The sequence below is a fragment of the Puma concolor genome, chromosome A3 (assembly GCF_028749965.1).
Source record: "Puma concolor isolate L17-30 chromosome A3, mPumCon1.1.hap2, whole genome shotgun sequence".
Classification (NCBI taxonomy): domain Eukaryota; kingdom Metazoa; phylum Chordata; class Mammalia; order Carnivora; family Felidae; genus Puma; species Puma concolor.
Window position 1 is genome coordinate 80701887 of NC_141669.1, and position 14467 is coordinate 80716353.

The window sequence follows — 14467 nt, forward strand, 5'->3', positions numbered from 1 at the left end:
ATTTTTTTTGGAGTCATTGTAAATGATTGTCATTTTTCCTTGGACTCCTCTTATCTTTGAGAAGACTTCAACAATTCACTTATGTTGACCCAGATCATTTGGCTGTATTTGTCAGGCTTTTACATTATACAGTTACTCTTCCTTTTTTCCATACTGTACTCTTTGGAAGTAAATCACTGTGTGTTGCTCACATTTAAGTGGGAAATTATCCATTTCCTTAATGGTGGCATGTCTGAATAACTTATTTAGAATTCTGCATTGGAGACTTGTCTCGTCCCCATTCATTCATTCATTCATTCATCTCCATCAGTGTGGACTTGGGGACAGTATTTTATATTTTAGTTTAAAATCTCATACTATGTTAATTTGTTGCTTTTTTTTTTAAATTTTTTTTTTTAACGTTTTTTTTTTTTTTATTTATTTTTGAGACAGAGAGAGACAGAGCATGAACGGGGCAGGGGCAAAGAGAGAGGGAGACACAGAATCAGAAACAGGCTCCAGGCTCTGAGCCATCAGCCCAGAGCCCGACGCGGGGCTCAAACTCACGGACCGCGAGATCGTGACCTGAGCCGAAGTCGGACACTTTAACCGACTGAGCCACCCAGGCGCCCCATAATTTGTTGCTTTAATTAAGAAATTAATTTGTTCCTCTTGTTGCCAGTTGAGTGCTCTTTCGCTTGGTCCCTACGTTCTTAGTTATACACTCATTGTTTTGGGCAGGGGTGGGTAGGGAAAGATGGTAATCACTTGCTTTCTAGTATTACACAGTGATCCAGACTTACCTCAAGCCCAGAATCTGCTATTTTGCATTCTCACCAACAATTGATATTGGCAGTTTCTTTGATTCTAGTGATTGTGATAGATATGAAGTGCTGTCTCATTGTTTTAATTTGTATTACCCTCATGACAAATGATAAGCATTTTATCTCTTTTTGTATTTGCCATTTATGTATCTTTTGGTCAAGTGACTGTTAAAATCTTTATTCGTATTTTTATTTTTTAAGTTTATTTATTTTGATAGCTTGTGTGAGCAGGGGAGGGGCAGAGAGAGAGGGAGAGAATCCGAAGCAGGCCCTGCACTTTTAGCACAGAGCCGGACACGGGGCTCCACCTCACACACCATGAGATCACAACCCTGAGCTGACATCAAGAGACAGATGCTTAACCTTAACCAACTGAGCCACCCAGGCACCCCTATTCATATTTTAATTGGGTTCTCTGTTATTATTATTGTTATTATTATTATTAGGTTTAAATTTCTTTTCCCATATTTTGGATACAAGTCCTTTAGTCAGTAGTGTTTTGCAAATACAGGCATACCTCAAAGATACTGCATGTTTGGTTCTGTACCACTGCGATAAGGCAAGTCAGATCAATTTTCTGGTTTCTCGGTGCATATGAAAATTATGTTACAGTATACTGTAGTCTACTGTGTGCAAATAATAGCATTATGTCTAAACGAATGTATGTAACATTAACTTAAAAATACTGCAGTGGTAGAAAATGCTAACCATCATCTGAGCTTTCAGCAATTCATAATTGTGTTGTTGGAGTAGAGTCTTGCCTTGATGTTAATGACTGCTGACTGATCACATTGGTGGTTTCTGAAGTTTGGGGTGACTGTGGCAATTTCTTAAAAGAAGGCAACAATAAAGTTGGTTAATTGACTCTTTCATGAATGATATTTTTGTGGCATGCAGTGCTGTTTGATAACGTATTTTTACTCAATGATAGAACTTTCGAAATTGCAGCAAGCCCTGTTGCTGCTTATCAACTAAGTTTATGTAATATTCTAAGTCTTTCATTGTCATTTCAACAGTTTTCACAGCACCTTCACCTGGAGTAAATTCCATCTCAAGAAATCATTTCTTTGTTTATCCATAAGACACAGCTCCTGTTAAAGGTTTTATCATGAGATTGTAGCATTTCAGTTACATCTTGAGGTTCCACTTCTAGTTCTCGTTCTCTTGCTGTTTCCACCACATCTACAGTTACTTCTTCCACTGAAGTCTTGAACCCTGCAAAGTAATCCATGACGGTTGGAACCAACTTCTTCCAAATTCCTGTTAATGTTGATATTTTGATCCCTCCCCATAAATCATAAATGTGTTTGTGACATCTAGAATAGTGAATCCTCCTCAGAAGGTTTTCAGTTTTGTTGTTGTTGTTGTTGTTCAGATCCATCAGAGGAATCCCTGTCTATGGCAGCTATAGCCTTACAAAGTGTATTTCTTACATCATGAGACTTGAAAGTCAAAATGACTCTGATCCATGGGCTGCTTTGAAAGTTCAGAGTATCTGTGAAGTACAATAAAGGAAGGCATGCCAGCATTTTCTGTTATTGTGTGGTTTGTGTTTTCATTTTTTTATCAGTATCCTTCTAAGCAGAAATTTTAAATTTTAATAAAGTCTAAATTATCATTTCTTCTCTGATAAATTCTGCTTTTGGTTTTTATTTCATCTTAAACCTCATTGCCAAACCCAGGGTCCACAGATTCTGCATCTTTTTTTGTTTTAACTCTACTGCCTTGATAGTAAGCTTTAAGTGTTTTTTTTAAACACATTTTAAAAAAATGTTTATTTTTCAGAGAGAGAGAGAGTGCACATGCGTATTAAGAGGGGGGTGGGGCAGAGAGAGAGAGGCAGACAGAGAATCCGAAGTAGGCTCCAGGCTCCAAGCTTTCAGCCCAGAGCCCAAGATGGGGCTTGAACTCATGAACCATGAGATCATGACCTGAGCTGAAATTGGATGCTTAACCAACTTAGCCAGCCAGGCACCCCTAAGTAAGTCTTGAAATAGGATAGAGTCCTTCAGCTTTGTTCTTCAGTATTGTGTTGACTATTCAAAGTCTTGTTTTTCCTTTTAAACTGTAGAATCAGTTTGTTGGTGTTTGCAAAGGGGTTGAATCTGTAGATCATGGTGGGAAGAATTGACATCTTAACTATATTGTTTTCCAGTTCATGATCATGGAACATCTTTCTATTTGTTTAGGTCTTGATGTCTATTTCTTGTTTGCTGAGTGTTTTATATGAATAGGTGTTGGGTTTGTAAAATGTATTTTCTATGGCAGTTAATATGATCATATATATACATATATTTATTTATTTTCCTGTTAACCCAGGTGCCCTGATAACATTGCTTTGTTGTGTGTTAAACCCAACCTTGTGTTCCTGGAGTGCATTCAACTTGATTATGATGCATAATTTCTTTAATCTGTGGCTGGATTTGGTTTGATAGTATTTTGTTGAGAATATTTGTACACACAAATGTTCATTTGTACCTTTTTTGGGGGATAGTTTTCTGTTTATTGTAAAATACACATAAAATTTACCCTTTTAACCACATAATTTAGTGGCATTAAGTATATTCACAGTGTTCTACAACTGCCTCTTCTATACCTTTCTAATGTCTTTGTCTAGTTTTGTTATCTGGGTAATATTGGTCTCGGTGTTCACTTCTCTCTCCCTGCCCCCCTCCCCCCGCCCAAAAGAGTTTGTGAAGGATTGATGTTACTTCTTTAAATGTATCATAGAATTCGCCAGTGAAGTCATCTGGCTCTAGGCTTTTCTTAGTGGAAAACTTTTTAATTAATAACTCAATTACTTACTAAAGGTGTATTCAGATTTTCTAATTCTTCTTGAATCAGTTCTAATAGTTTGTCTTTCTAGGAATTTGTCCATTTCATCTAAGTTATTTAATCTGTTGGCATTTTCACAGTATTTCCTGTATTCAAATCTTGCATATCTGAAATAAATTCTAATTGGTTGTAGTGTATAATTCATGTTATACATTGTTGGCTTTAATTTGCTAATTTTCTGAAATGTTTTATTTATTTTTGAGAGAGAGCATGTGAGCTGGGGAGGGGCAGAGAGAGACGGGGACAGAGGATTCAAAGCAGGCTCCATGCTGACAGCAGCGAGCCCGATGTGAGGCTCGAACTCATGAACCATGAGATCGTGACCTGAGCCAAAGTCGGATGTTCAACTGACTGAGCCACCCAGGTGCCTTTCTAATATATTTTTTAGAGGATCTTGACATCTTTGTTTATGAGTGATATTTGTAGTTTCCTTATACTGGTTTTCATTTTGGTACTGGGGTGATACTTGCTTCACAGAATGAGTTAGGAAAACTCTGCTTTTATTTTCTAGAGATTGTGGAGAAATGGTATCACTTCTTTCTTAAATGCTATACTAGTAAAATTACCTGGACCTATTGCTTGAAGGTTACAAATTACTGACTCAATTTGTTGACTAGATACAGGCCTTTAAGGAGGAAATAGGGGATATTATTATAGATGTGTATCAAAAAGAAAAAAAGAGATACTGTGAACAACTCTATACACATGAATCTGAGAACTTAAATGAAATGAGCTAACTTCTTAAACTATCAAAGCTCACTAAGGTGAAATAGATAATTTGAAGAGCCTTATTCCTATTAAGGAAATTGAATTCATAATTTAAAATGTCATGGGAGCATCTGGGTGGCTCAGTTAAGTGTCCAACTCTTGATTTCAGTTCTAGGTCATGAGATTGAGCTCCACATTGGGCTCTGTGCTGGGTGTGGAGCCTGCTTAGGATTCTCTCTCCCTCCTTCTCCCCACCCCTGCCATCCCCTTTACTAAAAAAAAGAAGTCCTGAAAAATAAGTCTGCAGACTCTGATGGTTTTACTGGAGTTTTCTACCAAATATTTAAAGAAGTAGTAACACCAATGCTCTATAATCATTTCTGGAATATAGGAGAGGAGACTGAATCTTCTAGATCTTTTTATGAAACTGGTACTACCCTGATGTCAAAGCCAGTCAAAAGTGGTACACACAAAAAAGAAAACTACAAGCTGATATCCTCATAAATATAGATTGCAAAAATTGTTAATGAAATATTAACAAATAGATGGGGCGCCTGGGTGGCTCAATTGGTTAAGCATCTGACTTTGGCTCAGGTCATGATCTCATAATGTATGGGTTTGAGCCCTGCATTGAGCTCTGCTTGACAGCTCAGAGCCTGGTGTCTGCTTCAGATTCTGTGTCTTCCCCCCCCCCCCCCCCACTGGCCCTCCCCTGCTTGTGCTCACTCTCTCTCAAAAATAAGTAAATGTACTTAAAAAAATTTAAAAATATTAACAAATAGAATTGAATACACATACATCTTGACAAATAAAAAGAAATGGAATGAATTCAGGTGATGCAAGACTGATTCATGATTCAGAAACCAGTAAGTGTAATCTACCACATTAACAGGTGAAAGAAGAAAACTTATTTATGATTACACCAATTGATGCAGAAAACTTAAAAAAAATTCTTTTGGTTATTTTTATGTGAAAAAGAAGGCTTTTGACAGGAATACATCACCCATTCATGATGAAACTCAGAAAACTAGAAATAGAGGGAAACTTCTTCAGCTTGAAGAAGAAGCTCCGAAGAGCCTGCTTCAGATTCTGTGTGTCTCTCTCTCTTTCTCTCTCTGCCCCTCCTTTACTAATGCTCTCTCTATCTCTCTAAAAAATATTTTAAAAAAATTTTTTAAATACAGGTTTTGTGAAAATTTTGAAACACTGATGAAAAAAATCTGATTTAAATAAATGGAAAAACTTACTGTGTTCATAGATTGAAAGACAACATAATGAAGTCACAATTTATATTCAAATTCTAGCAAGATACTTTTCGTAGATATAGACAAGATTATTCTAAAATATATTTCAAAAGTCAAAGTTAAGAATAGATAAAACAATTCTCATAATGATTAATAAGGGGAAGAAATCATTCCACCTGATTTTAAAACTTATTATGTAGCTCCATTAATCATGACAATGTAAGTGTCTGAAGGAAAGACACATAGATCAGTAAAGCAGAATGGAGGACTCAGAAATAGCCCTATACAAGTACAGCTGAGTGATTTTTGGTGAAGGTGTAAGATGATTAGTGTAAAATGTTGCTGGAGCAGTTGAGTACCCATAGGTGAAAAAAATTAAAATAGACCATAGATTTAAATATAAAACATTAAAGCACCCAACTTTTAGAAGATAACAAAGGTTTTATTTTCAAGACCTATGGCATGATGAAATGTTCTTAGTCATGACACCAAATGCATGATTCATAAAATCTTGGTAAAGAGTACCACATGAAAATTAATTTTTTTTCCTTTAATAAAAATGCTGTTAAATGGATGAAAAAGTGAGCTACAGACTGGAAGAACATATGTATAAACCATATTTGACCAATGACTCATAGAGAACATAAAAAGAGTTCTCAAAATTCAACATTCAGTGCTATTAGAAAATGGGCAAACAATATGAACAGACATTTCACAGAGTAGTACTATGAATGACAAACACATGAAAAAATGTGTAATTAACCTATCCTTTAAGAAAATGCAAATGAAAATTATGGGGCACGTGGGTGGCTCAGTCAGTTAAGTGTCTGACTTCACTTCAGGTCATGATCTCAGGCCCCACATCTGCCTCTGCTGACAGCTCAGAGCCTGGAGCCTGCTTCTGATTTTGTGTCTCCCTCTCTCTACCCCTCCCCTGCTCGTTCGTTGTCTCTCTTTGTCTCTCAAAAATAAATAAATGTTAATAAATTAAAAAAAGAAAAAACTATTATGATATTACCACTTAATTTATTAGAGTATCTTAAAGGGAAAGTAGCCATAATATCAAATACTGACTAGGATGTGAAAAAAATGGTTATCTCCATACGTTGCTGGTGTGAATATTAAATGGTAAACCCACTTTAGAAAGTAGCTTTGCTGTTCTTAAAAATCTACACATAACAGTATGTTTAATACCTTTATTTTTTAAGGCCATTAAGTCATAACATTTTTATGGTCTTGATGGAAAAATGTGGCTTGTAAAAACATGAGTCGAGTACAATAGAAATTGCTTTTTATTTCTGTAAATCGGTAATAAGTTTAGAATAAAGGATTGGGGGCTGTCACAGGAAACATTATTAGGACTGTTACAGCCTTATTAAAGGAAAAAGTGGTTTGCAGAAAGACATACCTACAGAAAAATATTTTTTACAGATTCCTTAAAGCTTTTAAAGCTTTTGTTATCACCATGGCTGCATTTTAGGTTTGACTCTTAAGTTTATTGAAATCGTAAGCTGTAGTTTATAGTGGGTAGGTATAGGAGTAGCACTGAAAATGTAGGTATACTCTAAAGTTTCAGCTTAGGGGCGCCTGGGTGGCTTATTTGGTTAAGCGTCCCACTGTTGATTTAGGCTCAGGTCATGATCTCATGGTTCGTGAGATTAAGCCCCGCGTTGGGTTCTGTGCTGACAGCACGGAACCAGCTTGGGGTGTGTTGTCTGTCTGTCTGTCTGTCTCTCTCTCTCTCTCTCGTTCTCTTTGTCTCTCAAAATAAATAAGCTTTAAAAACCAAATTTCAATGTTTTGGCTTAAATCACTAATATGATACGTATGTTGTTTTCATGTCCTGACATTGTAATATGGTTTACTCTTTAGGACCTTTTCCTGAGTCTGGAGCAGCAAGTTCAGTACGTATCAAAGGAACACTTGAGAAACCATTGTGGTTAAGACTTAAGTTTTGTTATATATCACTGATATATTTTGTAGCTATGTTTGAATTTTTCAAATAATGTCAGACACTTGATTATTTCCCATTTTTAGAGAAGGCAGCACAATTCTGGTGTCAGATTTGGGCTTGAGTTCCTGGCATACTATTTTCTAGCCTTTTGTAAATTCTTTTTATCATCTTTAAGCTTAACTTCATAGAGTTGTTGTGAGGAGTAAATGATACATAGTATGTCTAGTGGTTGAACAGCACAGTGCTTTGATATATGATAAGCACTCAAAAATTGTCAGTCTTTTATAACTGGCCAGAAGAAGCCTTTCAGACTCAACAGCATACAGATGTAGTCCTGTATATTGTTACTCTGGAGATGTTTGTTAATGAGTGGTCTGGAAATATATCCAGTCACAAGCTATTCTGATGAGATGAATATAGTTCAGGTAAGAGATGGCAAATTTTTGGAGGTGAGGTGACAAGCTTCAATCATTAACCATCTTCCCATCTCACCCTGTTTTTATAAGCTGCTGTGGTGTGACATAGTGGCAGAAATGCCTTTGGAGAGTGCTGGTTGAGCTTGGCTAGGCTTTGGTTTCTGTTACTTAATGAGACCTAAGGATGGTTCTTGATTCTTTCCCTTCTATATACAATACATCCAGTTGGTCACTTAAGTGCTACTGATTGATCCCCTTAATATTTATCTTCTATCATCTTGCTTGCAGCTACTACAAGTCAGGTGTTTATCATTTCTCATTATAATTAACTATAAAAGCTCCTACCAACTGGTTTTCCTGCTTCCTAACTAGTTGGGATTCTGCCCTGCTACTCATACCAAAGGTAGCTTTCTAAAATGCAAATTTGACTTTGTAAGCAGAGTTAAGAGCTCTGACAGTAGAATCAGAACTTCTGGGTTCAAATTCCATCTCTTCCTTGTGTGATCCTAAGTTAAATTCTCTGTACCTTGGTTTCTACATTTATTAAGAAGAATATTTCAAATCGAACCCACAGTCACCTGGAAAGATGGCTAAAGATACACTGCTAAACTCCTAGCCCATTACTGGGTCCCTTGATCTTGGGTTGGATCACGAAATCCATAACTTATGAAAAACATCTCAGTTGGTTCAGATACCCCTTTATGAGTCTTCCTAAGATACCATGCACTTTGTCTTTAGGTTTTTGTACTCCTTGTGTCTGATGGGCACACCTACTTTGTCCAGCTAACTCTTGTTCCTCCTTCAGTACTTGGTTCCAGGTCTGTCCTCAACCAGGAAGGGTCTGACTTTCTGATTGTGGATTTCGTGCTTTAGGAAGTCATCTCTAGTGCTCAGTGTTCTATAATTTTCCTCAAATACACTGTCTAAAATATAGGAAAAAGGTAATATATTTGTTGTAGACAACTATTATAAAAACATAAATTTCTTCACTGGTTGGCATTTGGCATTTTGCAAATTTCTGGCTTACTGATTTGATGTCTCTTCTAAGATCCTTGGGAATAAATTTTATATCCTCAGTGTCTTGTAAATCTTAAAATTGTATTAAAATTATTAATCTTAAAATCTAAAAGTTATTCTTTTAGGAAATTTTCTTTACTGAAATGAAACATCTTTATAACAAGGTCTGCAGAGTGGGGGTCATGATGCATCAAGTCTTTGTTTTCTTATTGTATCATTTATTTGGATTCATCTACCTTTCATATTTGTACATCTTTGACCTCCTGGATTTTCTGTAGTTTTTAACCGGAACTTAGTTTGATTTATTCCAGTATTTGTAGGTGAGGACATTGTGGGATAGAACCAGAAACGAAATCAAGAATGTAAAACATTGTGAGATTTGGTTCTGGGGTTTTAGATGTTTTTGTGTTTTATTTAGTGAATCATTTCTAATTCATTTAGATTTGGATGTGTGGTTGTCTTGCTCAAGGCATTCAAACTTTGTGCATCTTAGTTTTCCTGTTGGTAAAGTGACAGACTAGATGGTCTCTAAAGTTTCTTCCAGCTCTAAAATTTTTGCTATTCCAAGGAAAAATTGAATAGGTGTTCAAATATTTAGCTGTTGCTATTACAAATAAAGTAATAAGACTCATTTTATCTTTTAAGCTCTCTCCATTTTATAAATAATTCCTTTAGGCACATATAAACTTTGTTATCAGCAAAAGTTAATTTCTTTCTCTTGTTTACCTAGATTTTCCTGGACCTCCTGATTATAGTTCTTTCTGATTTGAGCGTGTTCTCGAAATAGATGCGGGAGGCTGATAAGTAGATACAACTCAAGTGTTGTCATGAAAGAACTTGCCAAATGATTTTTGTCACTGGGCTGCTAATGAGAAAAGTCAAAATGATATATGTTTCTGTTAATGTGGTAGATTATTTTGCTCTTGAGTAACATTTAGGTCTTCTTTGTTTTCATTTAAGTGCCAAGGATGACATTGATCTTGATGCCTTGGCTGCAGAAATAGAAGGAGCTGGTGCTGCCAAGGAACAGGAGCCTCAAAAGTCAAAGGGGAAAAAGAAAAAGGAGAAAAAAAGGCAAGACTTTGAGTAAGTATATTTTAAATATATTTGATTTTTATTAGCTTTGGTATTAGATTCACTTATTAAATTGTTGCCTCAAAATATATTTTAATCCTTTCTAGTGAAGATGATATCCTGAAAGAACTGGAAGAATTGTCTTGGGAAGCTCAAGGCATCAAAGCTGACAGAGAAAGTGCTGCAGTAAAGGTGAAAGACCCTTGTTACCTATTCTGCATCCTAGTGCCAGTTTTAGGGAGCTGCCTTTTAGAAGCTTTCGAGCAGTGTGAATATGTTAATTAAAAGTTTCTATAGATTCTGCTGCCAAAGGGGGAAAACAGTTTTTAAGAAAGAAATACGTTGTAAAACCCAACACAGATACAAAGACCTTTTATTTGGGATTTCAGAGGTATTTTGTGATATGTTGCTCGTTCACAATTGGTACATTTGGAGATAAAATGTTCCTGTCTCTGTCTCCAGTGTTCTTTGATCTTTCTTTTTCATTCTTTGAATTTGGATAACCTAAAGTAATTGGAAAGTGATAGACATATTTTTTTTCATTCAGGTTCCTTGTAGGCTTTGTATACCATTTGAAGAAGGTAGTAAATGTGGACTGATGATTAGTACATGTTTCAGAGCACCTGGATTCTGAAATTTACAGTGAATGTGAAATGTGCCTGAGGTCTAGGCTAGCTTCTGGTACTTGATTGAGTTTTATATTCTTGAAAAAAACGACCTTATTTTGAAGTTATTTGGAGAATTTTTTCTATGCATACTTAATAAAGTACATGATTGAGGAGTCTCAGTTATTTTAAAACATAAAATATAACTTAATATTTTTAACAATGGAATTGTTTTAGCCAACAGAAAATAATGAAGAAGAATCCACCTCAAAACAAGATAAAAAAAAGAAAGGACAGAAAGGCAAAAAACAAAGTTTTGATGATAATGATAGTGAAGAATGGGAAGATAAAGATTCAAAATCAAAAAAATCTGCAAAGCCAAAAGTGGAAATGTACTCTGGGAGTGATGATGATGATGATGATTTTAATAAACTTTCTAAAAAAGCTAAAGGGAAAGCTCAGAAATCAAGTAAAAAAGGGGATGGCTCAGAAGATGATGAAGATAACAGTAAAAGAATTAAAGAGCGTTCCAGAGTAAATTCTTCGGGTGAAAGTGGTGATGAATCAGATGAATTTTTGCAGTCTAGAAAAGGACAGAAAAAAAATCAAAAAAATAAGCCAGGTCCTAATGTGGAGAGTGGGAATGAAGATGACGACTCCTCCTTCAGAATTAAGACAGTGGCCCAAAAGAAGGCGGAAAAGAAAGAACGGGAAAGAAAAAAGCGAGATGAAGAAAAAGCAAAACTGCGGAAGCTGAAAGAAAAAGAAGAGCTAGAGACTGGGAAAAAGGATCAGAGTAAACAATCTCAAAAGAAACCTGAAGAAGAAACTATAAAATCCAAAGTGACCCTTGATGTTGGAGCAGTCCCTACTTCTGAAGAGAAAGGAGAGACTCCCACAGCTGCTGAAGGTTGGTAATATTATTAAGGAAAGGGCTGTAGGCTTGGACTCACAGTCTGAGTTTCGCCCCAAGGTCATTTTTTTTTAAGTTTATGTATTTATTCTGAGAGAGAGTGTGTGCTCACATGTGCGCAAGCAGGGGTGAAGTGGAGGGGAGAGAGAATCCCAAGCAGGCTCTGTGCTGTAAGCGTGGAGCCCACTGCAGGGCTTGATCTCACGACTTGTGAGATCATGACCTGAGCCGAATGAAAATCAAGAGTTGTGGGGCGTCTGGGTGGCACAGTCGGTTGAGCGTCCGACTTCAGTCAGGTCACGATCTCGCGGTCCGTGGGTTCGAGCCCCGCGTCGGGCTCTGGGCTGATGGTTCGGAGCCTGGAGCCTGTTTCCGATTCTGTGTCTCCCTCTCTCTCTCTGCCCCTCCCCTGTTCACGCTCTGTCTCTCTCTGTCCCAAAAATAAATAAACGTTGAAAAAAAAGAGTTGGACACTTAACCAACTGAGCCACCCAGGTGGCCCCAGAAATTTTGTTTTTTGTCCTTGGTTGTAAAGGGACTTAAGTTGTAAGAAGTGTTAAAAAATTTTTTTTTAATGTTTATTTATTTTGAGAGAGACAGAGAGAGAGACAAACAGCGTAAGTATGGGAGGGGCAGAGAAAGAGGGAGACACAGAAACTGAAGCAGGCTCCAGGCTCTGAGCTGTCAGCACAGAGCCCCATGCCAGGCTTAAACCCACGAACTGTGAGATCATGACCTGAGCCGAAGTCAGTTACTTAACCGACTGAACCACCCAGGTGGGAAGAAGCCTTTTAAAAATTACATCTAGGGATGCTTGCGTGGCTCATTGGGTTAAGCATCCAACTCTTGATCTCAGGGTCATTAGTTCAAGCCCTATATTGGACTCCAAGCTGGGCATGAAGCTTACTTTAATTAATTAAGAAAGTAAGTAAGTACTTTTGATTTTCATTGTTAAACATTTATATATATGTGTATATATATATATATATATATATATATATATATATATATATAGTTTAAAGTGTCTAAAATGGTTTGTGTACAGACTAGGATTTTTATAGAATTTCACTGTGAAAACAGTTTCGGTGCTGACAAATACTGGAAGGTCTAAAGTGATATATTCCTTTTGATGTCTCAGTATCAGATAATGAATTGTTTTCCTGTTTTTAAAAGCCCAATTTAATCTATGAAATACAAAAGCAAAAACATGCTAAAATTAATTAACATTTTTTAAGCAACTGTGAGCCAAGTTTTGTTTTCTTTTTTGGTAGAACCAATTAATAAAAAGTAAGCTTTCTAGCTAGAATTCTTCTTTTTCAGAAGAATAAAGATCAAATGATTCATACAGCTTGTTTAAAAAAAATTTTCTTTTCAATGTTTATTTATTTTTGAGAGAAAGAGAGAGTGCAAGTAGGGGAGGGGCGGAGAGAGAGGGAGACAGAGAATCTGAAGCAGGCTCCAGGCTCTGAGCTGTCAGCACAGAGCCCTACGTGAGGCTCGAAGTCTCAAACTGCGAGATCATGACCTGAGCCGAAGTCGGACGCTTAGCCGACTGAGCCACCCAGGTGCCCCTCATACAGCTTTTTTTAAGACTAGAAAACTTTTAATGGAAAAATTGACATGTCTTTTTTAACCAAATTTGTATTATCTGGACATCTTTGAAGAGTAATACCACAAAAGTAGCTTCATAAACTTTAATTCTTTAGCATAATGCTCTAGAGTTCTTGGAAGATAGTTATCTATATTTTTATATTTTATCTTTTTTTTTTTTTAATGTTTTTATTAATTTATTTTTGAGACAGAGAGAGACAGAGCATGAGCAGGGGAGGGACAGAGAGAGAGGGAGACACAGAATCCGAAGCAGGCTCCAGGCTCTGAGCTGACAGCACAGAGCCCGACGCAGGGCTCGAACTCACGGAGTGTGAGATCATGACCTGAGCTGAAGTCAGATGCTCAACCGACTGAGCCATCCAGGTGCCCCTATATTTTATTTTTCTAATATCCCCTTAAGGTAGGCATCATTCCTATCCTCCTCTTCTTTAAAAAAAAATTTTTTTTTATGTTTTTATTTTATTTTTGAGAGAGAGTGTGAACGGCGTTGGGGCAGAGAGACAGGGAGACACAATTTGAAGCAGGCCCCAGGCTCTGAGCTGTTGGCACAGAGCCTGACGTGGGGCTGAACTCACGACTGTGAGATCATGCCCTGAGCTGAAGTCAGACACTTAACCAGCTGAGCCACCAAGGCGCCCCCATCCTCTTTTAGAAGTAAAACTATCTACTAAATTTCGGCAGGAATTAAGATACCATGGATTAAGTGATACATTAGATACAGTATGTCTTCTTTCTGCTGACTGAATCCTCCTGTCTTATTGGATATCCCAGGACAATTTAGAGCAACTAAATTGAAGCCAACTCAGTTTTTTGGAGCTGTTCTGTACCTCTCGAGAAACCTTACCCTGCTGCTGGCATCAACCTCAGCCCAATATGGTCTTTGAATTCTGGGGGCTGCTTATCACTGTGTTAGGAAACCACTTTTTTTTTTTTTTTAATTTTTTTTTTTTTCCATGTTTATTTATTTTTGGGACAGAGAGAGACAGAGCATGAACGGGGGAGGGGCAGAGAGAGAGGGAGACACAGAATCGGAAACAGGCTCCAGGCTCTGAGCCATCAGCCCAGAGCCCGACGCGGGGCTCGAACCCACGGACCGCGAGATCGTGACCTGGCTGAAGTCGGACGCTTAACCGACTGCGCCACCCAGGCGCCCCAGGAAACCACTTTTTTTTTTTTTTAATTTTTTTTTTCAACGTTTTTATTTATTTTTGGGACAGAGAGAGACAGAGCATGAACGGGGGAGGGGCAGAGAGAGAGGGAGACACAGAATCGGAAACAGGCTCCAGG

At 37.2% G+C, this 14467-nt stretch overlaps 1 protein-coding gene across 2 annotated transcripts in view; it reads left to right on the top strand.

The window, feature by feature from the left end:
• Positions 1-14467, top strand: part of EIF5B (eukaryotic translation initiation factor 5B) — a 94158-nt gene that overhangs the window by 24265 nt on the left and 55426 nt on the right. For both annotated transcript variants that reach the window (XM_086701315.1, XM_086701316.1), the window contains exons 2-4: positions 9938-10063; positions 10159-10243; positions 10894-11566. In XM_086701315.1, coding sequence (XP_086557441.1) covers positions 9938-10063; positions 10159-10243; positions 10894-11566 — 884 coding nt within the window. The remainder of the gene's footprint in view (positions 1-9937; positions 10064-10158; positions 10244-10893; positions 11567-14467) is intronic.